Genomic DNA, 25,159 nt, shown 5'->3' with positions numbered 1-25,159 from the left:
TGTATTACAGAAGGTTCGTAAGTCCATTGAGAGCCCTCGTGATAAGTCCGTGGAACCAAGAAATGATACTTTCTGGCGGATTCCCTAACACCGTCGGGGTTCATCGTTGCAGAATTCAAAATCGCGCCTTGATCTCTGCGGAAATCTTTTGCGTGCGTGCGATGCGCTGCTTGAGTGTTGGTGTAGCAGCACGGTCGACAGCGCGACCTTTTGAAAGGGCATTCAGATCATGTGACCTCCCGGATACAGTACAGTATTGGAAATGGCCTGGCGTGAAAGACGACGTACCGTTCGTGAACCGTTCACACATGCTGCATATAACCATCATTTTAGGTAAGTTATTAAATCTAAATTTCAATATTCATAGCATAGATATGAAGTCTCATTATCATTTTGTTCGTCAGATGAGTTTGAAGTGACAAAAAAAAAAAATGATCTAAAGTATCAAAATTCAATCCGATCGCATGCGGTCGTTGGACCCTCTTCGTGTTTGGAGCTTCGCTGGTACAGCCCTGTCGTTGTGTCGCGCTACGTATGTACAGCGGCGACTGGGCTGTGTATAGTTAGGCCTTACCGTGCCCTAACGTTACAGCTAAATTACAAAACATTCAGTCATAATTTCTAAAGTCAGATCGTTTCTTACCCATTTTTTTTTGTATTTTGCCAAGCAAGATACAAGAGAGCCCAGTTACGGCCGCAACACACATTCATCAACTTGTAACTCGGTCCGTCCTTTTGCGACCCTGAATACTGAAAGTAAACCATAAACGTTCCATCCACAAGTTTGAATGTACACACGTACGTACGTCCACAAAAACAAGTGAAAAAGAAATGGCATTTTGTCTCCGTCCGAATATCTACAGTCGTACTGTAAACCAGTTGCACGCGCAGCATTTTACGCGCATCTGTACATTTTTGCTTGCATGCCAGCTACGCACGAGGAGCTTGGAGATGCTGCGCTTATGTTCTGGGTCAAATGTAACAATCTGTGCGCATAACCTAATTTTAGTGCGTGTGTCCTACATTTTGTTTCCCCCATGAGAAACTAACAGCCGATTCTTTCATCACATTTAAAGAGAAAACTAAGTTCTGGTAAGGGCTTGAGAACCCGTCTGGCACCATTTCATATTTGCTTGCAATATATCGAAAGAGTCTACAAAGAAACTTACCTGGCTGACGCGGTTTGCCGGAATGATGAGTCGTTTTGGAGTATTTTGAGAAAAATAATAAAAGTCGGTAAACCGACTTTTATTCCAGAAGGCTCCAGACTAACTCGGTCTCAGGGAAAACTCGACCCTATTTCAGACAATTTACACACAGTTCGTGATCGCCATGTTCATCAGTAGCCTTATCTTTAATACTACGGGCACAGGCCAAACGAGGCCTTACTGAGCAGACAGGAAAGTGCGTGCTAATCCTGTACAAAACAAATGGACAGCGCGCGGTCCTCAAGCCTACTAGCAAAGACGCTTTATAATACGCACATCACCTCAGTTGCTGAGACGCGCGGTCTTTGAAGTTTTTGTTGTTGTTCATCAATTGTCTTTGATTGTTTTTAGAGGTGCTTGAGAGGCGCACACTAATTTTGCATGCGCGCCAAAGAGGTTTTTGATGCGCGTGTTGTAACAACTCGGACCATTACTCTCTATCTACATCAATTAACAATTGCTTTTTTGAGAATGAAATGGATGTTTATGTAAATCTATTCACTCTTTTGTACGCTGACGATACTATTGTACTTGCTGAAAGTGCGAATGATTTACAAGATGCTCTTAACGCTCTTTCTGATTATTGCCAATTGTGGCATCTTACTGTTAATACCACAAAGACGAAGGTTGTTATTTTTTCTAGAGGAAAAGTTAGAAATATTCCAAAGTTTTATTTTGCCAATGAACTTTTAAGTGTAATTGATGAGTATGTATATTTAGGAACAATTTTCAACTATAACAATAGCTTCAAAAAAGCTATAAATAAACAAGTAACTCAAGCACAAAGAGCTATGTACTCCATGAAGAGCAAAATTGCACCCCTTTGTCTACCTGTTGATATTCAACTTGAGTTATTTAATCAATTGATATTACCAATTCTGTTATATGGATGTGAGGTTTGGGGTTTTGAAAATGTAATTCAAATTGAAACGTTTTATTTGAAGTTCTGTAAAGAATTGCTTGGTCTGAACAAGAGAACTCCCAATTGCATGACTTACGGTGAACTTGGGCACTACAAATTAGAAAAAATTGTCACTAGTCGAATGCTTATGTTCTGGTATCGTCTCGTAAATGGGAAATCAGCTAAATTATCAAGCGTCATTTATAGCTTTGAATTTTTCTCCTTTTTGAAGGGGAAAAATCAGATGGGTTGGATTTTTAAAGTAAAGAATACTCTTGATAGCTTAGGCCTTTTTGACGTGTGGAAGAGTCAAGCAAGTAATCTATCTTTATCTTCATTCAAAAGAATAATAGATACAAAAATTAAAGATATGAGTCAACAGGAGTGGCACAGTGATGTTGAGTTAAACAATCAATGCACTGTTTATAGAATTTTTAAGCAGCAATTATGCTTTGAAAAGTATCTGATTCGTCTTAATGAAAATGATAGGAAATCTTTAACACGTTTTCGTTGCCTTAATTATAAGCTTCCAATAGTGTCTGGGCGTTACAAAGACATTCCAAGAATTGAACGTTTGTGTACCTATTGTTCTAAAAATGATATTGGTGATGAATTTCATTATTTGTTTGTATGCCCCTTCTTTATGACAGAACGTAAAAGATTTCTCGAAAAGTATTATAGGAAGTATCCTAACACATTTAAATATGATCAATTGTTTAATTCCACTAAGAAAAAGACTTTGACAAACATTTCGAGGTTTTGTAAGGTAATAATGTCCTTTTTTAGTTAGTTACTGCACTTTATTATTTCGTTGGATTAAGTTTATTTTATATACCCTTTGCGTGATTATTTGCATCAGGCAGTGCCTGCATTGTGCGTAATTCATGTGATAGTTTTACATTTTATTTTGTATAGTATATTATTCATAACATACTTTTATGCAAATTTTATTTGAAAAGTATGTTGATATCTTGTATATATTTGTATTATATTTGTATATATGTTCATTCTTGTTTGAAATTTTCTATTTTGTGTATTTTCAATTGACATTGTACTCCCATACCCCATGAGGGTCGTTGAGTAATAAATCAAACTTCAAAACTTCAAAAAAAAAAAAAACAACAACAACAACAACTTCAAACTGCGAGTAGCCAGAACGCTACAATGTAGTTTATACAGGCCGCTCCCGTGTGCATAGTACTGTACAATCCAGAGGGAAAACCAGTAGCAGTACAACTCATCCCGCCGTCAAGCAAAGCGAGGCCGAGTTATTCCCGAGTCCGAGTCTAGCCTGACCCCGTTCGGGTAAGTTCCGAGACTGAATGTTTTTGGTTAATATATCCCATTTTCGTCCTTACCCATCGAATATCTTGTTATTACAGCGTTATTCCGCACATTTCCTAGGCATACGTTCACATTTTGGAGCAAAATTTGACAACTTTTGCAGGCATACCAGAACTTTGTTTGGGCTTTAAAAAAAAAGGATAATGATGTGAAATACGGAGGTAGGTGTTATACTTTTGATATCATTACATACTATTTTCCTTTCAGATTTCAGATGAAGTACCGATGTAGATGAGCTTCTACTCTACTGGTAATGCCGGGTAAATGATGATAATTATAGTTGTGATGATAATAGCAAAATCAGTTCGGCTGGTGACGAATGAATTGACTAAAGTGTTGCTGCTTGGTTTAACACGAAAAATCTAACTTTTCTTCCATGGAGCTACATGTGCCGCCATTAAAGATTTACGGAGAGATTGAATAAAGTGTTTCCTCAAGGTGATGAGTTGGCCAAAATAGTGATTCCATGATTTCCTTGATGATCTATAGAGGGACGTTGCAAAGATCATGTGGGCATTATACGTGGCTCTCGAATAGTAACATTAGCCTGCAGAAGCGGATCTAGAGGGGGGGGGGGGTTGGGGGGGTTGCAACCCCCCCCCCAAAAAAAAAAAAAAAAAAAAAAATCCGGGGACAATTTTTTTTTTAGTCTTATCTTCTTTTTTTTTTAACTTGTAATTTTATTTTTTTCTATTTATGGCAATGACCTCTATACCCAAAATAGTGGTGTTTTAGATGCAAGAAAACGCCATTTTCACACACGGATTTTCAAAAATTCTCCCTACTGTGGCACGGGGGGACACCCCCCTCCCACACCCTCCCCCCCCCCCCCCCCCCCCCCCCTCGCTCGCTACGCTCCCTCGCATACCGCCCCCAACCCCCTCCTTTATAAAAAGCTAGATCCGCCCCTGGCCTGGGTTTGTAAATTCTTCTTCTTCTTCTTCTTCTTCCTCTTCTTCTTCTTCTTCTTCTTCTTCTTCTTCTTCTTCTTCTTCTGGTTAAATCTGCCTCTTTATAACCTGAAGATTCTTGCAGACTGTACAATACAGTTTATCTACAGATAGACATAACAACGTTCCAAGGAGTAAAGACTAGCCACTGTGATCAACCGTTAGTTGGTTACGGAATGTTCCCACAGATGGCGCTGCAACAATTTCCGTGGGCTCCAGCTCATCATTAGATTCGCGGAAAGAGCGAATGGCGATGCGATTCATTTCTCGAGTATTAATAACTACTAGTTTCTGATAGGAATAGCTTGGTTGGGTGGCTCTCGTCAACTCAGTAACCTGTTTAATATTATAGTCCTGTGCCGATAGGTGAGCAAGATTATTGTGTATTTTGTAGATTATATGGTTAGCGCCTGTCATTTTTTTCGGCGCTGTTCCAGAGTGGTCGGATCGATTGCAGCATTTTAGTGACACTTGAGGTAGGCCTGTGGAAGCGATTCAGAGTCAATCTCGCAGCTCTTCTCTGGACCATTTCCATTTTGTGGATGTGGTTCTTGGAAGATGGGTCCCAAAATGAGGAAGCATATGCCAAAATCTACAATTGGTCGAACCAACGTTTTGTAGGTAAACTGTGGCTTTGACATCAAAGGTTCTGGACCAATTAAACTGCGATATCAAGTGGACCACTTCCTTGTTCAGAAAAAAAAAAGTGCCTTCAGCGCAACTTCTGGTGCCACTTCCGGCTTTCTTCAACTGTAAAAGCAAAGAAAAGAAGAAGAAGAAGAAGAAGAAGAAGAAGAAGAAGGTCTTCAGCACAAAAACAAAGGCCTTATACAGCCCCCCCCCCCCCCCCCCGAATCATGGCGGGCGACCGCTGGTTCCAACGGCTAAATCCAGTTAGACTGCTCCGGGAATTCCATGCCATAATATTATTCCATAATATGATTTGATGACACTATATAGTATATACGTCAATATAGTGTTGTTAATCACAAGTTTTTACGAATATTTAGGAAACTATAGACAAAACCTCATTCGAAGTCGCCATTTAGGTTACTAGTATTGTACTGCACTAATAGGGGAAAATGATAGAACGTTTGTAGAAAAAGGAAGTCAAGACGCGCTTATGCAAATTTGAAGTTTACAGCGGCGTGTAATGGATGCGCAAATCATTAATTGGCTTCTTATTACATGCGCACTTATGTAGAAAAGCTTTGATTTTACTTCCTTGCGACTCGCCCATGGGGGCACCACCTGCAACGTGCATCACTGCCACCACTGCGCGCTTTAAATTATAGGTGTATTTATGTTTCGTTTTGTTTTTTTCAGGGTGTGCGTGGGGGAGGGGCACAGAAATTATTTCTGTTGGGGGGGGGGGGAGGGTTGTCAAAATGGTACTTAGTAATTCTTTCAGGTTGTTGTGTCGAGTGTGTGTGAAGAGGTACAGAGCAAGAGGTACAGGTACATTGTGGGGGTACCATGTTACGTTTCGCTTTGTTAATCAGGCACTGTGGGGATAAAAATGACATTGTGGGAGTATTTGTCTGTATGGTAGAAAGCAACAGGGTACTTATTGCTAGTTTGTTGGTTGGCAAATGTTTGGGCAATCTATTTTGCTCTGAAATGACTATGAACAGGCAGAATGTAGAGCAGTGGTGACATTGGTGGGCTGGAAAAAAAAAAGAAAAAAAAAAGAAGGAAACACCAAACACTATCAAATTTCCGTGAACACAATTTAGCTCCATCCCCCATCTTTTTTCCAGTCTCTTCTAGTGCGTGCACACTCCACACGACATACGCACACACACACACACACACACACACACACACACACACACACACACACCCAGAGTAAATTGTTCTGTCAGTGTCGCAAAGCCATATTGACTTTAGAAGCGAAATCCCCTTGTGATTTTGTGTTTCCTTTTTTTTTTTGCCTTTCTTGTTTGCGACTTTGCAAAGTGAATGAAAGACAGTATTATTCGGAAGATTCCTTCCATTCTCCTCTTGTTTGCTTTATATATATATATATATATATATATATATATATATATATATATATATATATATATATATATATATATATATAATATGTTATGTTTTTTTATGTAATGAGAATGGCGTAAATGAAATGAATGAAACCCAAATATACATGTGGATTGAGTGCCTTTCGGTGGATGCGAAGAATATAGCAGTTTGTGATATCACGTATGAGGCATATAAATAAAATACAAGGAATATTCAACAAAATTTCACGTTTTTTTCATCCCCTCGCTTTGCTACTGAGGGGTGCTATAAACGTAAGATTACATTTATTTCCCCTGCCTTCTGAAAGAGGTAGGCCTACGTCAATTTCTTTTTTTTTTTATTATGCTTGAAAAGTGAAAACATGTTGAAATTCTAGACATAGGCCTACTTGTCTTTACATTATCGTTCTTCATAACATGTGACGTCACAAAATGTAGTAGTCGTCTCATCCAGCAATGACTGCACCAAACCTTTAAAAAATCGTAACTTTAGGACGGATTGTTCGATTTTCCTCAATTATCTTTCATCGATGTGTTCTATTGCTGCATTCAGTCAAATCCGCATGTTAGTCTGGTTTCCAGACCATTCTGCCTGTATTACTAGTAATTTCTTCCCGGAATATTAACGCCCTCTATCGACGAAAAAAGCAGCAAATTGAGCTACATGGTCCTCCAGACGAGCCTTCAGCAAAGGCGGCGGCTCAGTCTATATAATGGCATCGATTTCGTCGTGGAGAGCGCACTTTGTGCATCAGGGTCTGAAGTTGACACAAGGTTTAGAAACCAGACTAGAGATCTATCACATTGTACTGAGTCTATATCGGTTTCATTCTCCTTCAATGCATATTTCTTTGATTACAGTGTATTATCATTAATGGTAATTCTGCTCCCCTGGAACCTGGCGAAAAAGTGTTTATGATGATGATTACCATTACTGTCATTGTTAATAATAGTGATAATGATATTACTTTTACCATAAATTAATTAACTAATTAATCAAATAATCAACTAATTCATCATTTAATTCATCATTTGAAACTAATCAATTTATGTATTCCTCATTTTCTCTTCTTTTTTTTTGGGGGGGGGGAGGAAGTTATACAATAATGTGTTATTTTTATTTTTATTTTTATTTATTTATTTATTTATTTTTATTTTTTTTTTTTTTGGGGGGGGGGGGAGGGACTTATACAATGATGTGCAATGTCGTTAGTTGCCATAGAACTAGCCCTTTATTAAAATGTACCTGTCATCTCGACTACCTTTCTGGAAGTAGATGAGGACCAAAGAGTATAAAGTGCACTTCTATTGTACTCTTTGATGAGGACTTTTGACTACATGTACTGATTCCAAACAGACATCAGCGGAAAGAAGAATGAGGACAACAGCGCCACGCAAAGTTGTTGCGATAGACAGCAAATGAAGGTAAGGACACAAATAGTGTTTATTGCAAGTTCTTCGAAAGAATGCATCGTACAACGCAGTGGATCAATCATTACGTACATCTTGTCACTCGTTTACACACACCACGGTTCGAGAGACCAATGCGGCCAGGGTCTGCAGTACTTATGCTGCGTTTCCCACCGAGCACCGTACAGGAAACGGCCCAGGTTTTTGCTATGGTGTGCCAAAAGGACCCATGTCTGGTTCTGTTACAAAAGAATCAGCAATTTGGTACAATATCACCCAAAATTTTATTTTTATGTCAAAACTGAAAGCAACAAAATCAACACGAGATTTAATAGCTGGAAGCAATATTGTCACAGAAAAAGATATGGCTCCTTTTGGCATACCATAGCAAAAACCTGATACGTTGCCGATACCGTGGTCAGTGTAAACAGGCCTTTACACGTCAAAAGGGCATCTATGTCATAATATTTTATGAGCGGTTCTCACTGCACATTGTGTCATACACAGATTACACAATCCTGATTCAAGATTCAAAAAAATAGCAAGAGCAGAGAGGAAAATGACTGAAGTAAACACTTATATTCAGACTAATGAATATCCCATGTTATCTTGCCGTATGGAATCCCGATCAATAAATAACAATTGAAACATCGGAACCTCTGAAAGATAAGGCACAATATGACTACCTTGAGCAGTGGTCTTTGTAGAATATGTTTCAATACATACAATTATATTTCTGAGGGTAATACAATCAGTACCTTTACATCTGGGTTTCTGATAAAGATATACATTTGAATGAGTTCACCAGCAGCTACACATTAGCTTGGTTCACAATAGACTTGGTGTTTTGTTTTGTTGTTTAAATTCATACCAAACATACATTTTTATACTGTCCAGTACATGTTACAAGTTATAAAGGCTAATAGGGTAGAAATCAACTCCAAAAACTGTACATTTAACATTCTTTGCAAACAGGGGTATTCACAACACCACAATTCCTGGGCACTCGCCATTGTACAAGATACGTGTACTATCATCTCAAAGTTGTAGATTCTTACATGGAGGAAAAATGCCCAATACTTGGATAAACAATTGTTTCTGTGTAAATATACCTGCAACAGAAATGAAATGTTATTGTGGTTTTAAACATTTCTGATGATTTACCACATATATAAGCTATATGACCCTGTCATACCAGACAATCACTTACATTAGAGAGGAACAAATAAGAAAATGCATAATGTCATGTCGAAATTAGAAATTCAGCACAAAATATTGTTTTACTCTCTTTACTGAAAATCTATCTCTTTCTGTGTACTGTATTTGGAAAACTGACCTGACCATTACCATTAATATATAATAGTGATATGATCCATCATGTGGAAACACTCGACATACCTTTTGACGCCAACAAGGGCAACAGAATGCACTTAACTGTGACAAGGAGGTTACATAATGCCTTTTGCTTGTGTCATCTACAGTACAAAATGTGACAGTGACTTTGCAGACCATTTCACATGGCATGCATCAATCTTTAATATTAACAGGATGGCAATACTTCTGCGAATTGACACAAATTACTAGTCTGCGTGTGTAATGGTCATTGTATATTTCTTTAATCTAAGGACATGGGAGGGGAGGGGGACAAGGGATGGGGGGGGGGGAGGGAGGAGGTAAGGGTTAGTGGTTACTCCTATGCTGCTTGCTTATAGGCAGTTCATACTTCTTTTCATAAAACAAATAGGCCTGAATTCTCAAAGGTGGAATAACTTTATTACACCGCTCATTCCGCCGATTTATTACGCCTCTTATGCAAATCAGGCCCTCGTGACGTAAAATGACTCGATTTCTTCCCCGGAATTTATTGTCAAAGGTAGAATAACTTATTCCCCGGAATAACTATTCCGCGGAATAGTTATTCCAGCTTTGAGAATTCGGGCCATAATGATTAAATTCATTGCAATGACTTGTGACGGACAGAGTTTTCGCAGTATGCCTATTTGTAAAACATATACACAGCATTACTATATGAATACTGCTAACATTTTCGCCATTGAACTTCTTTTTTCCATGACTAATGCTATTCTGCAATGTTGATTCATTGCATGGTGGACACTGTAATGACAAAAACTTTAATATAGCTTAAGACTGTATGAAAAGAGATTAGGTAGACTGGGCATACAATAAGCGAGCCATCAGTACAGTGTGGTAAATTTTATCAGAACAACACAGGTTATAAATCAATTTATCATCTTGTAAGGAGAGTGTACTAACAGAGAAAAAATTTATGCATTATGCTCATATTCAGCAACATTGTTATTTTTTCATTCACACAGTATATAAAAAGAAAGAATAGAGGGTGTATACTTGATAATATTATTGCTAAATTGGAAGAAACATTGCCACCTGTTATTTACTTCCTATAAGATCTAATCACACTACTTTATTCTGGAAATTGCACACTTTAAAGAGAGCTGCTCAATTCTAGACTTCAAGAAAGTAATACACAACAACTACACAATGAAAGAGGCTGTAAAAAATAAAACATGATGTCACAAAGACATCCAATACATAATTTACAATACTGATTGAAAATGACCATTGATAGGAAATAATTGCATATAATCAACAAAACAGAAATCAATATCAAACTTTACTTATCAAGTACAAATCATATAATAGTAAACCAACTACATAATAATATAATGGAATGGCACCAGAGATTTTGAAAATGCACAATACAAAAAGAGAGAAATGCATAAATCAGTGACATTCATTCTTGGCAATTACTTGAACAGCTAACAAAATACCCTATTCCATTCAACACTGCACTCTCTTAGTATCTACGTACAGGACCATTACTGTAAAATTGGAAATTTTCGCGGTGCAGGCATTTTCCTACATTTCTTGTAACAAGAAATTAAAAATGAAATAAAATGATTTTCATATTCAGAATCACCACTTTCTCACAAGTCCACAGAATGCATTCAAAGAGAGGGAAAAAGAATGTTGAGAGATTTGATTTCTGATAAAAGTTTGATGATCAAGATTACATTAACAAAGAGAGAGATACATAAGGAAAGTTAAAGTGAGATTTCTTCGACCAATTGAAAAATAACAGTCATTCAATAACAAGAAACTGCTACAGAAGAAAATGATTCACATAACTGAAGTTAAAAGTTCCATTATTTTTCTTTTTTTAAGATGGGAGGAAAAGCAAGAGAGAGAAGTAAACTTAGCTTGGAAAAAAAATCATTAGGAATTTGGTTGGTTTGGGAAATCAAAATCAAAGGTGCTTTAGGGTATGACAGAGGAACTGCAATAACGTGGATATCCTTGTATTACATCATTGTTTTAGGTATCTTGGCTCTCTAATACAATGTATATGCCAATGGAAGACATAAAACTATTTCACTATGAAAGTGGGAAATTTCTGCATGATTGATTTATTATAAATTGGGCCAATATGAGCGATCCTTGCCTGTCTACAAGTTTGCACTTATAAGTTTTTGAACTGCATATTACACAGACATTACCTTTTCAGAGGTGTAATATAATACACGACAGCGCCACAGGAGTTACGTTTTTCCCAAGAGATTACATTCTTTTTCAAAATGCTCAGCACTGATTGAGGGAAAAAAAACCTGCTCCATGGAAAAATTTAATTCCCTAGGGACTGTAGAGTATTATATTTCAATGATAGACAAGGCAATGTGTGTGATACTAAAACGAATGGTCTACAAATGATTGCAAAATACATGACATTTTATTCTAGCCCCATCTGCAGCCAGTCAATTTCTTGATTATCATAACCTCATGTGATGCCACTGACCGAAATGTACCAGTATTGATCCTCCCTGCATTAGTCACATGATTGCATTATGACCAATCACTGATCAGTATTTACGTAGGCCATTCAATATTCTCTCATAGTTTTGAAAAATATCCATGTGTTCCTAATTTTTGTGCAAGATTAGTAGAGCACACATTGTGTGATATTCCATGTCTACCAGCAAAAAGTCTTGGAACAATTTAGGAAAAACTCTGCCTATGCAACAAAAGTAGCATTGCAATATATACAGCAGATTCGTAATATATATTCATATATTCAGCTAAACAATTATTATATTACACCTGCCTTGATATATATACATGTATAATATAGACTAGTGTTAATCCACAGAAGGCTATTATATTACATTCAGAAAAACTGTACAGTTTGATTGGCTATTTCTACCTCCCTTACTACTGTATATTTCAGCGGTTATCTCCTTCATCGTGTTCTCAAGCTGGACACCATACATACTCTTACTGAACCACTGGAATACACACAGAAAATATTTCATCAATATAACCTATATACTCTCTGATCTTCATTTTAGTGTCATAGATACTCTGTTGCAACACACAGTTTTGTAGTACTATAATGAAGATGCCCATTCATAAATCGCCTCTTGTATTCCAAATCCTTGGGGGGGGGGGGGAAGATCTTCTCCACCTCTGGTTATATTCTTTTTAGGACACACAGGCATAACAAAGAAACCATCGCAGAAAAAGGCTATTCTTGATTTTATTTCTCATTTTTGTTTTTTCTCTTGGATGGTACTCTCCACAACAGGTTGGTTATGTGCCATTCTGTCTTTGATTTTTTAAACAATGGCACCAACCGGTAAGTTATTAGAACAGTCCAAAAATTTGAATAAATACCTACCAAAAAATCCTTCATTTTTTTTTCTTACAAGTGGAGAAGTACATTATGGCTTCTTCTATTATCATATTAAAGAGCAGCACAAGACAAGGAAGCTGTGGCAGCTTGTGTTCAGCAAGGAATGATGCCCTCTTTTCCACACATACCAGCTCACGTATTTCATCGAATGCAAGCATATTATAACAAACTCTCCTGAAGAGTTAACCAAAATGACACCAGGCATCATACTGCCCAGACTGGGAAGAGATTCTATACAAATCTACTCCTGCTGGTCTTCCGTTAGTTAATGATAGAGCAATAGACTTGCCAAAGCCCAAGATTTGCGCTTCTCTCATTCACATTTCTGTTTTTGTCATGCTATAGAAAGACCCGATATCCTCCACTCCTCTTTTCCTCCCTCTCTGACGACGAGAAAAGAAGCGGGAAGTGAGGACAAGGGAAGGGTTGCCATGGCGATGAAGAGAGACTCGGCGTCTGGGGAGGCACTTCACAAGCTGCGATCACATCCTGGAGAGCTCCTTGGGAATGTTAAAAGAGATGATGACACACCAGCCACAGGTATACCACGGATGCAGCATAATACAAGAATTACTCACACCGCATCAAAAGTCAAGGAAAGTTTGAAGTCAGAGACAGTCGATCAAAATAGTAATGATAATGATTACAAGAATGGAGAAGAGGCGTAACTTTCTTTGACCCTGTTTGACCCCAACTGTCTAGGATGGAGATCGTGATGGGAGGTGCATCCATGGACAGTACGGGCTAAAGTTGATTCTCTCTCTCTTTTTAAAGGCCACCAGTAACTGAAAGCTCATCTTTCTTCAGACTGACTCGGTGGAGACGCACGTCGAAGGCCCGAGCGATGACAGAACGCCTGTCTCTAGGGGCAACCACCCCATGGAAGGCAGGGGGAGAGGGTCTTCCGACTGAGTGTACTGGCAGGATTCTTCAGGGTGTGTGTCCAACGTGGTATGTGCCACTTGTCATTTTCATGCAACTCCTGCCACGCACGTTCATCCCCGTTGTTTCTGCCGTGGGCACCCAGAAGAGAGCCGACGATACAGTGTCCATTTTCTCTCCTAACTCTCTCCTTTTTTTCCTTGTCACTATCGACTCGTCACGTTCCCTCGGAAACGGTGGTCACATGGGAGGGGCTTTGCGTCATATTCTGTCGTCCAGGTTGTGCTTCATCCTCATCTTCACTCCCTTGGCGGACTCGGCGAGCTTGAGACCTGCAGGGACAGGAGTATGCAAGACAACTATTTATAACATCAATTTTAGACATGCGTATGTGACCTTCCACCACAAAAACCACCACGAAAGCCACTCATTCCGTCCTCAGCGACTATCAAAATTTTGAATCTCTCTTCTCACTATGATTTTAATTTTGCTTCCCAACCATGCACTATCAACGTTCAATCTTCTGTCCACTTCCTGTAATGCAAATACACCATTTGAGTCTTTGATGTTTTGGCTATGTCAGCTTCATGAAATAATAATTTTTGCTACACTTCATAAATTAAGAAATAATTTCAAGCGCAAAACCTCTTGTCCTTGTAAAAAATAAAAAAACAAACAAACAAAATAAGTAGATATTCAAATAAAAAAGGATGCATATCTGGCAACCAAAATTTTAGGTAAATCCAATGGGAACTTCAGGCCATCTGCTGACAAATTTTGCTTCTCCACTTGCATGATGATTCTTTCTGAATGCTGTCTTTTATTTACAGTCCAACTTTCTCCCCCAAAGCAGCTTTGAATGCCTTCCTTACATTGTCACCTCTTGCACTCATCTATAGAGGAGGGTTTATGAGATTATACCGTGACAATGACTTTTTTTAGAACTACTGCTGGTCTCAAGCCTACAACCTTTCATGCACATGCATGCACAACCTATAAATTTCAGATGGAATTTATTTGTGTACATGATAGACACGTGCAGCATCTCCGCTGCCACATATCATAATATTCAAAGCCCATCATAACCATGGAAACTTTAATAAACATAGTCACCTATTGATCATTAACTTACAGATTCGGGCATTGTAATCATAATCATTGTCAAGAATGTCTGATAGACTGTGCAAAGAGCCACATTACGATTTCCTGACTTCAAAGCAGCCGGTATCCTAAAAGGGCGCTTCACCCACAATCCAATACGTCTTCCCAGGAGCCTCCCCCCTCCCCCCCCCCTCCCCCCCCCCCCCCCTCCAACCCACCGGCTCTGGAGTCGAGTGGAGCTGAGTCACCCCTCCAATTATAGCCTGGTTTGGGTTTTGAGGTGAATGTGGATCTGACCTCGCCGACATTGATGCATCGCTTCCCGCTGGAGACTACATCTATATCTAGAACTCGCCGGTATGTGGGTGTACCGGTACATCCTTTCTCTCCGACTACCAGTAACTTATAATCACTTTTCCCTATGATATCTACTGACTGTGTGAATAGCCCCACTCGGGACACTGCAAAAAACAGGTGTATCCATAAATCCAGAAAGCACAAGGACAAGCCCACACTGTTGAAAATTATGGAGATTTTTGTACAGTACTAATGCTAATGATTCCAAACACACTTTTTCTACTACTACTGCTGCTTCTATTAATACTGTAAAAGTGGATATTTTCGCGCGACTAATTTTTCGCGCTAGGCCGGGCCAGAAGAGTTTTGCATGTTTTTAATTCCGCCGAATCAAGACATCACGCACAGGAACGTATGGCAAGCAAAAATATTCGCGTGTTTTTATTTTCGTGCTAGTTTCTGGTTGCGCGAAATGCGCGAAAATTTCAACACCGCGAAAATTTCCACTTTTACAGTAATTATTGAATGATACTAATTACGATGCTAATGAGGATAGCACTGACAATGACAATGATGACTATAACAGAGGCGGGGGGGGGGGGGGGGCACATCGGGCGGTGCCCCCTCTTTTTTTTTTTGTTAAAACAAAAGAAATAAAAATAAAAAATGGGGGGGGGGCTTGCACCCCCTTTGATATTGTAAAGGCACCTCCCCTTTACAGAATTCCTGGATCTGCCCCTGATTATCATAGTCAACAATATGATAGTCTTACCAAGCTAACTTTAGTCCCTCTGAACTGGTGCTAATAGCACTATAAAACACATGCTCCACTTGCTGCATACATGTTGCCATGTACAAGTACCTGGTACATAAGTAAATCATAAGGTCTTTTTGTGCCATGTTTGCACACCTAACTCAGTCAATGGCTTGTTTAATGATAGCGAAGTCTGGTCAACTTCACAACAACCCTAAAACGGATTTATTTTGAATACTGGCCATTTGCAAGAAAGATGGCTATAGTTTTGTTATGAAATTTACATAACCGCAAAGCTTGCAATTTTCTCTACAATTTTGCTGCACTGCATTTCTGACTTGAACATTTCTATCAGAAAGGTACATGGCTGGAAAACGAATGTTTTCCAAAAGCGCTCATGGGTAGGGGGTCTCAAAAGAATGTGGCACACAGGAAGTTGGCCCCGTGGCAAAGCAAAGAGTTAAGGAAAGATCATGCCTACTCTTTGCCCAACTTACCCGAGTCCTTGATCTCTTTGACGGCCTTCCCAATCTTCTTCATTTTGGCACTGATGTTCTTGGAGTTACTCTTCAGCTCGTTTTCATACTCCCTGACTCTCCTCTCAAAAAGACCTGTATTGGGGGAAGAGAACGGGCGGGGTTAGAGAAACCCAAAGAGCGAGAACACAAAGCAAAGATGCCAAGGGCAAAGAGCAGCTACAATGTAATAATGATAATAATAAATAGTAATAATAATAACAATAATATAAAAAAATATATAAGATAAAAATAATAATAATAATAATAATAATAATAATAATAATAATAATATTAATAATAGTAATAATATTTATAATAATGATGATAATAATGATAATAATGATAATAATAATAACAATAACACAAAACAAAGATGCCAAGGGCAAGGATCAGCTAGGTTTGAGAATATGCCTTTGAATGTTTTTTTTTTTAATAGATATATTAAAGTTTTATAGCAAAAGAAGCTATAATTGTAACTCCATCCTTGTTAAGTTGTGATATTTGTGATTAAACGTGCTAAAAAACAGAAAATAATGAAGCAAATGTATATTTTCAATCATAACTTCAAGAATGTTTCTTGTCACATTACAATTGTCACGTTACAAACGTCCATTACTATAAAAGTTTTATTTTGCTCTAACTGATAATGGACATGCTTTAAAATGTTACAAAAATGGCGCTTGGAGTTGCCATTTCAATCATTACAAAATGATAAGTCTGCAGTGAAACCGCCTCATGACTTGATGGGCTAATATCCACACCAAGGGTTCCTGAATTACCTTGTGAGATGCCCTCACTCTCCGTCTCCTTCTCCTGGATGAACAGCGAGAACATCTGGGTCTCGCTGAAGACCTCCAGGAAGTTGCGCACGCTCTTGGACGAGACGGCCTTGACGAAGCCCTCGCGGTCAAACTTCTGCTCGCCGTCGAACTGCTGCGTGAAGTGGTTGGAGTAGTGCCCCACCGTCTCCACGAAGAAGCGGATGAACGCCTCTGAGATGGCGCTGTTCTTGGCCTCGTGATCTGCAATCGGTAGGGGGGTACAATGGAGACCAGCGTGGGTGAGTTCAAAAGGCTGTGGTATGCAAAGTCTTCTTTCTTCTTATTTGATACTGGATTACTGTCTGGAGTAAATGGCTAGGCACTCGCACAAATTTGTGTTGCATTTTTCAATTATTGTCAATGGGAGTGAACTAGAATAAGCATCCCACATCTAATTACTGCACCACTATACAACTGTCCGGAATAAACAGCCAGGCACTTGACAAAATTGGAGTTGCATTTTTCACTTAGTACCAAAAGAAGGGAATGAGAATATGTGTATTCTTATACTCTACTAACTATTACTGTACAACCACCTGGAATAACTAGTTATGCACACATTTTAATTCTATGATGCACTTCTCATCTACTTAAAATTGCAGGTTTTACTCAGATGACTATTAATTCTTATGACAAAGCTATGGCTGGGACATCGTCAACAAACAGTGGCATATTGTGATTTACATGTACCTCTTGATTTGTGCTCACTTGTGCACTACTTGGGCAAAATATGCAAAGTTGGCAAGCCGTTGATTGGGTCGGGAGTGCAAACGTGGCAAAATAACAAGAAAAGATTTTGAACCGGAGAGCCTAGGGACACCAAGCTTTAACCCCTTCTGTGCCAGGAACTTTCAACGGTGCGTACAATGGTATTGGGATTTGTGTGCTAATCGGCACTCAAAGCAGAGAAATGGTTAAAAGCTCTTCTCGTCTCTCACCTTCCGAGAGTTCATCGTCGGTGTCGGCTCCCTCCCAGCTGCTCATACTGCACACCTTGAGGGCTCTCTCCAGTGCCAGCGTCAGTTTCTTCGGCAGGATCGTCTCTTCGTCGCCGACCATCGTGTAGAAATCTCTCGAGTCCAGGTCAACGATCAGTACCTGGGGACAATGAGAGTGGAGTCAGAAAGACTATGAGTAATCACCTCTCTAGAATCTCAAAAATTATGAAGACTGAATACTCATAGTATATTCCATGATTTGATGTGTGTTCGATTGTCTGTGCCTTTTAATTGACTTTGATATATTACACTCATTGCAGAATGTGAGCAATATTTGAATTCCAGTACAAGGTGTGATAAGCATATTAAAATTACTCTACTTTCTTACAAAGATTATCAAATTACTAGCAAATGTTTCGTACTTTGGGATGAAGAATGCATTGATTGCATCATTTCATCCCATCAGCAAAATGTAAATTAGGATAAAGTTGGTAGCTGGGCATGTTCAAAAACTTTGTAATGGAACAAGTCATATAGTAGAAGGAAATTCTTCTGTTTTGCAGGTGAGAAACATCGCGACAGATTTCCACTGGGGCGCAACCTGTGCACCCTCCACCACTGGCCCCACCCACTCTTCTCCCCCTTCCCTTCCTCCTCCTATGAAGTAAAGCCTATAATAAAGGGATAGCTGAGCTGATATGGAGGTGGCTCCTCACTTCTTCCAAGGGCATCTCCTCCAGCCTCGGGATGCAGAGCGACAGCATGCCCATGATGTAGGGCGTCGGCGAGCAGCACATGTCGATGAGCTTCTCAGGCAGGACCGGCACGTAGACGTGTTGCCATGAGAACGGATACAGGAGCCCCACCAGCGCCTGCGAGCATCTTGACAGTTTGCTGAGGAGGAAGACCAGAAAGAAGAAAAAGAAAAAGGAGTAAACATCGTGTTTTGAGAATTCAAAGATGAAGCCAGTAAGGGAAGAATTAAGATTAATTTAGTAACACCACTATCATGTCTTTACAAAATAGAAAATCCTATGATAAAATTATGAAAACATCATCTCAAAACATAAACATGGAAAAGTGTCTTTACTATGCACACCTACTGACTTACCCAGGACAACAAGAATGCATTTAGGCAAGTCACACAAATTTCTATCTAGTAATATGGGTACGTTCCTGCTAAATGTCTGGGGCCTTTACCCAACATTCCACTGGGGCAGATAAGCTGTTTCTCTTTTAATGCCTGTCAAAAAGACAATGTACGATGCATGCACAAAGTGTACTGTAAAGCACATCTTACACAATGGGCTCAAGATATGTTAACTGCTGAAAATACATAGAAATGACACACAATGATTCAGTTCTGTTTCGTTTTGTGTTTGAAGTTTTTCTTTTTGACCACCAACATTTACAAATGACTTTATGGGAAAGTTCTGGAGAAATAGGATTACTTAATTGAGTGTTAAGAGACACCATAGTATGACAATACCTTAGTTTCCCTGAACACATGATGACCCGCCTCTCCAGTAGTAATGATGCAAAGATCTGTACTATCCTGTTAACACTCAGGCAGTTGAATAGTGTGTCAAAATCAACCTGTTGACAAAAAAAAAAAAAAAAAACAGTGAGAATATTTGATATTGTCTTCAGCTTGAATTGTGTATACTAAAAAGCACAAGCTAAAACAAACATAGAAAAACAAGCACACAAATAACAAATAAAGTAAAACAAAAACAAACAAAAACAGTTTGAATGTGGTCATCACTAATCATGATACATATTAATCTTTAGTAACAAAAAATCACACAATCATTCTCTATCTTTGCAAGGAGAATACCTCATAAGGGGGGGGGGGGGGGAGTCTATAAGAATTTATGTGATCATTTTGAATCATCAAGTGTCACATAAAGTGAGAATTTAAAACTTGTTCAATGTTCCAAAAACAAGTTTTAACCACAACGTTGAACAAAGTCATGATATCATATTCACAGTGACTAGTTGTTATGTCTGCAAAGCACTGTACCAAATAGTAATTTACAAGATCAGTTGTTACTGAGTAACCTGTTGAGGATGAGTCCTTATTATACTCAGGCAAGTGTCTATGGGAAATGCATATCGTCGGGAAATGCATGTTGTAGCAAAATCAGTCTGTCCTCAACGGGTTAAAGTATCCAGTCACATTATGATAATCCTTGGTCATGTTGAAGGTATTGAAACTTGACTAAAGATTGATGGAAAGATAATGCAAACATTGTACTATATTACAGAATTCAAGCCCACTGGAGATGACAAAAGGAAAGTCTGGCTTGATTGCTCTCAAGTGAAATGCAAATTTCAAAAGCAAAACTGTTTACATCCCAAATCTACTTGTTGACATGGCAAACATACACCAATTATTAAAACACTCTCTGGAGTTGGTGACTTACCAACAGAAAGAGTGAGCTTTCTATCTTTTGATATGTGTTATATTTTTGACAGAAAACTAGCGTCTGAAATAAAATTGAACTGACATAATCACATGGTACCTAACTTGATAAATCAAATATCAAAGCCAGTTGAACAGTTTCATGTGGCTATAGTTCTTAACCCGTTGAAGACAAGTCCCCGAGTGTACTCGGCAGGTGTCTATGGGAAATGCATGCTATAGCAAAATCACCCCGTCCTTAACAGGTTAATTTTCATTTTGTTTGCTTCACCATCAAACTATATCGCCAGTACTTTTTAACAAATAAAACTTGAAAACAATCACTTTAGGCTACAAGTATGCAGTGATCTAAAAATAGCATGAGCACATACGTCTGTTGCCAAAGTTTGAGAGACAACAGTAATGACTAGTCACCAGCGACATGGTCCCTGACGTAAATGTGCTTCCGTGACCTTTGTTTCTGCCGCTCAAAGCCATTATGAGTGAAATCGAATGACACACAAGATGTACGGCAAATTGTTCCGAACGTGGGCAACACTCACTTTGGCATGAGTTTTGTACATGATTATCTGGTGCATAAAATTAGAAAACTTTCCATAGCTGAATTCCAGTTTTTTTGTTTTTTTTTTTAATTCCTGTCAAAGAGCTAGGGTTTGAGTTGTTAGCACTGATTTAGAAAATTGGGAGTTTCATGTAAGAAACCTACAATATACTGGCAATTGAAAGATACATGTGACTATGAAATACAAAATGACAAAACATTGTCCCACTGGTTGCGATTCAGCACACAATATAAAGACTAATGTGAATCTGACTAAAAATTGCTTTAACACAGGATTAGTGGAATACATCAAGAGAATTCCGAGGAAACGAGTTACCGGAGAAAGAAAATCCGACATAATTCCACTAGTCTGGAGAAAACTCCAGTTACTTTACTTCAACGTGGTTGGAATATGCATACGCCACATCACAATTTGACAAGAGACACTACTTAAGGAAAATGTCTGATGGCTGTAAACAGAAAGATTTAATATCCACTGTGAATAAACACAATTTGTGAGAGCATGGAGGCAGGCTCTTCAATCCAATAATCCTAAAAGCATTCTGTCATAGTTTCCTTACTTTCGGCTGCACAAAGACGTACATCATGTAAATTGCTGCAGTGTAATCTAGATGATATCAAGGGCAGGCCTACAGACTGATATACATACTGCCTGCCAATGCACTTGTTAAAATTGTTTGTTTTTTTCTGGAAGATATATGATAAGTATTACACATATGGAAAATCATTTATACACCTTTCAGTTTCTGATTCAGAAGTAATTTTCCCTCAGAAGTAGATATCTCACCCTCATTACAATGTAAATTGGCAAAGCTGAATTTTGCAGTATATTTTGCAGTGCAGAAAGACTAGACAGAATTATCCAAATTTATTAAATGTGCCCAAATCACACACAAAAATAAAACTACAACAATCTGCTGACTTCAGTAAGAAATATTCTTATAATGGTAAAGGGACTGTTACTGTTAATCTCTAGAGCGAACTAAGGATCCTCTCAGGTAATAAAACATACCTAGAACTACCTGACTCATGAAAGGAATTTATGAGCTGCAACATTCAGGAATATTTTTGATGCACTTGCAACTTCAAGCATATATTTTCCAGAGTATGACCATAGGCAGTGATGTCATTGCATGTGTATCGTTCATCACAATTGCAATACAATACTGTGAAATGCTTGTACTTTCAATAAGCAATTTATTGCACCCACATTTTGTCATCTATGATTACACAAAGAAAGAATACCTCATTACACTCACTGAACACTGCCCTCTATTGTCTCTTGCGGAACAGTTATTGTGTGTCTGAGTGTGACATGATACATACTTGGAGCACGAGGGAATGAGTCAAGTGTGCAAATCAGGCACAAAGAGAGACATAATACACTGCTTACCGCATCAGGGGATGTCATGTATTAACCCTATGGAAAATTATCCATATAAGATGGAATATGAGTTAATAAGAAACTCTGTAGTCATGTGAAGAGTGAATGGTTGGGCACACGCATGTACCGCGTATGTCACACACAGTAATCATGTTTAAACATGACCATAAGCTTGTGAATCTGAGTATAGAGAATGTCTCATGGTTGTATTGAAGCAGTCAATGTTGAATCCACCACTCAAAATTGGCATGGTGGGGTAAAATCTATTGTTACTGGGTGAAAGTGATTCAACATAGCAGCTCTCTGTCTTGAAAAGTACATTGTAAATCCCAGCCTACGATGTAAGTTACTGATTCTAAGAGTTACTCTACATTGAGATAGCTATCATTATGACTGATATGCCATATATGTAGCTAGCCTAATTTTTTTGTGTATCAAGACTTCCAAACATCTTCACAAGTGGCTAAATTTGCGATTGTGGAGTACGGTAATGAACGGAGACATGTTTGCATGCATGTCACATTCCTGTTATTTCAAGCTACTCTCTCGAAACATTTTTCTCTCTTGTAATAAACAGATAGTAATAAGAAAACCATAATTCGGGAACAGGAATGAAAGTATTGACTACAATCTTTTGGCATGGAAACTTTGATAACATTCCATCCCTGATTATTTTGCAAGAAAGCATTCAATTTGTGACATTTCTTCAATAAATCAAATTCATGTCAGGAAAAAGCACATTACATTCTTGCATCCATGATGCTTTAAGAAACACCAATAGTCCAAATCTAGTTGTAGAAAAATTCTAATTTGCATAATTCGGGGACGATTTCACTATAATAATTTTTTTGGGTCAATTTCCTCTTATGACAAGCAAAAGCCTAGCTTTTCTGTAATTCACAACAAGAATAACAGTAAATAAAATACAACTACTAGTATACATTAAAAAAAAAAATCCAATGCAGGTACAATTGAGGGAGTATACGTACACAGCATGGACAATATGTTTATATATTCTTTTCTCTCTCTTCAAATATTTTGACAGAATATCATAAAAAATCTTCTGACAGCAGTAAAAAGAATCCACACAGACAGACTAATTTCATTTCCCATAAAACCACAGATTCAAATCTTTGCAAGAAAAAAGGGGTAATAAAGACCAAATAACCAATTAATGCTGCTGAGTTAAATGGTACCACACAACATGTGGTTGTGGTAAGGATGTGGATTAAGCAGTGCATAATAAAGAAAACTTGATCCACTCAAAATCAACGCAAGGTCAAAATCCCTAATTCATCTTGTCTTTTTACACAAACAAAATGCCCCCACAAAGTTATTCCCTGTTTCTCTTTGCTGATTTCTGATTATTAATCCAGATAAAAGACTGGATTTATGATGACTCCATCAAGAATGAAATTTGTAAACAAAGTGCTTGGCATGCATCAGCTTTGTCTCAATTTTGAGCTCTAACTTCCTTCTAGAATATCAGTGAATCATCAAAAACCATGTTTTCTGCTTGGAAATTCCACTGACTTCACAATGTTCCTGAGACAATAGTCTGCTCTGTGACCCTGGAACAGAGCAAGATTATAGTACAACTTTATACTGTACAGCTAGACAGGTTTGCGGCATGAAATTTTCATGAATTGGACTTGTAGGCCTCTTTCGCGGTAGGAAATTTTCGCAATTTGCCACTGGCATTCAATGCACATAGTGTAGACATTAAAGGACAAGTTCATCTTCATTAACATAAGGATTGAGAGAATGTAGCAATATTAGTAGAACACATCATTGAAAGTTTGAGGAAAATCAGACAATCCATTCAAAAGTTATGAATTTTTGAAGTTTTTGTGCAGTCACTGCTGGATGAGAAGACTACTGAAGTGTATGATGTCACATGCGTACAATAATATAAGGAAAATATAAAGAGAATTTCACAAAATTTCATCTTTTGAAAAAAGTACACATTCCCTTGACTCGTTACTGACATATGTTATGGGTAATATTATTCCCATTGCCTTTAGAAAGAGGTAAGTAAAGTGCTCTTTTATTATGCGAAAAAAAGTGAAAATATGTTGAATTTTCTTTACATTTTCTTTATACTGTTGCACTCATATGACATCACAAGCCTTAGTAGTCTCCTCATCCAGCGGTTCCAACACGAAAGTTTTAAAAATTCATAACTTTTGCATCGATTTTCCTCAAACTTTCAATGATGCGTTCTACTAATATTGCTACAATTCTCTCATTCCTTATGTTTATGAAGGTGAACTTCATTTGTCCTTTAAGAACTTTTGCATGAATTTTTAATTTCACAAATTTTGGCTCTGGCCAAATTCTCAAAACTAAAATGCACACAAACATTTCTGGTTTTAGATTATTAGATTCTGGAAGGTAATATCACTGCCAGGCAGGTAAAAAAAAAAAATATCAGGAAATCCCGAGTCATGGAAATTAAGACTCGCTATTAAAAGTATGTGGTGCATACAGTACATTGTAGCTGCATTACTGGATAGAAAATTGGCAAAGGGTCGGCAAAGCAGAGACTGTTGTAACTCGCTTATATTGTACGTCTGGGCATCTCGCAATCACAATGGACATTTATTCATCCTGGCAGACAACAAGCTAATATCCTAAATATAACATGCTGGCTGGATTAACTGCAATACCTTTAATCTACGCACACAGGCAATCCGCAAATTATTAATAGCTCTGAAATCCTGCATGTGACGCTGGTTTCCCCCGGTCCAAACTATGCCTAGAATTTCATCAGAATTACCGAATCCAGGTGGAAGAAAAATGATCATGAGAATAGATGTATTGCACTGGCGCATTATAGGTTAATCACAGTTTTAACCGACGCACTTATGTTGTCTAACTCAATCTACCCTGATCTCAAAGGGTGTAACCTTTA

General features: G+C 38.2%; 1 protein-coding gene across 1 annotated transcript in view; it reads right to left on the bottom strand.

The window, feature by feature from the left end:
- Nucleotides 1–12,902: 12,902 nt before the first annotated feature.
- Nucleotides 12,903–25,159, bottom strand: part of LOC140235638 (uncharacterized) — a 162,925-nt gene continuing 150,668 nt past the window's right edge. The window contains exons 9-14 of the mRNA XM_072315649.1: nucleotides 19,364–19,470; nucleotides 18,591–18,768; nucleotides 17,875–18,034; nucleotides 16,895–17,137; nucleotides 16,095–16,208; nucleotides 12,903–13,777 (exon numbers count right to left, since the gene is read on the bottom strand). Of these exons, the coding sequence (XP_072171750.1) occupies nucleotides 13,707–13,777; nucleotides 16,095–16,208; nucleotides 16,895–17,137; nucleotides 17,875–18,034; nucleotides 18,591–18,768; nucleotides 19,364–19,470 (873 nt within the window). The 3' untranslated portion in view covers nucleotides 12,903–13,706. The remainder of the gene's footprint in view (nucleotides 13,778–16,094; nucleotides 16,209–16,894; nucleotides 17,138–17,874; nucleotides 18,035–18,590; nucleotides 18,769–19,363; nucleotides 19,471–25,159) is intronic.

The sequence above is a fragment of the Diadema setosum genome, chromosome 12 (genome assembly GCF_964275005.1).
Source record: "Diadema setosum chromosome 12, eeDiaSeto1, whole genome shotgun sequence".
In the NCBI taxonomy this organism is placed as follows: Eukaryota; Metazoa; Echinodermata; class Echinoidea; order Diadematoida; family Diadematidae; genus Diadema; species Diadema setosum.
The sequence above is the reverse complement of the archived record's forward strand: the minus strand, read 5'-3'. Positions and strand labels throughout refer to the sequence as shown.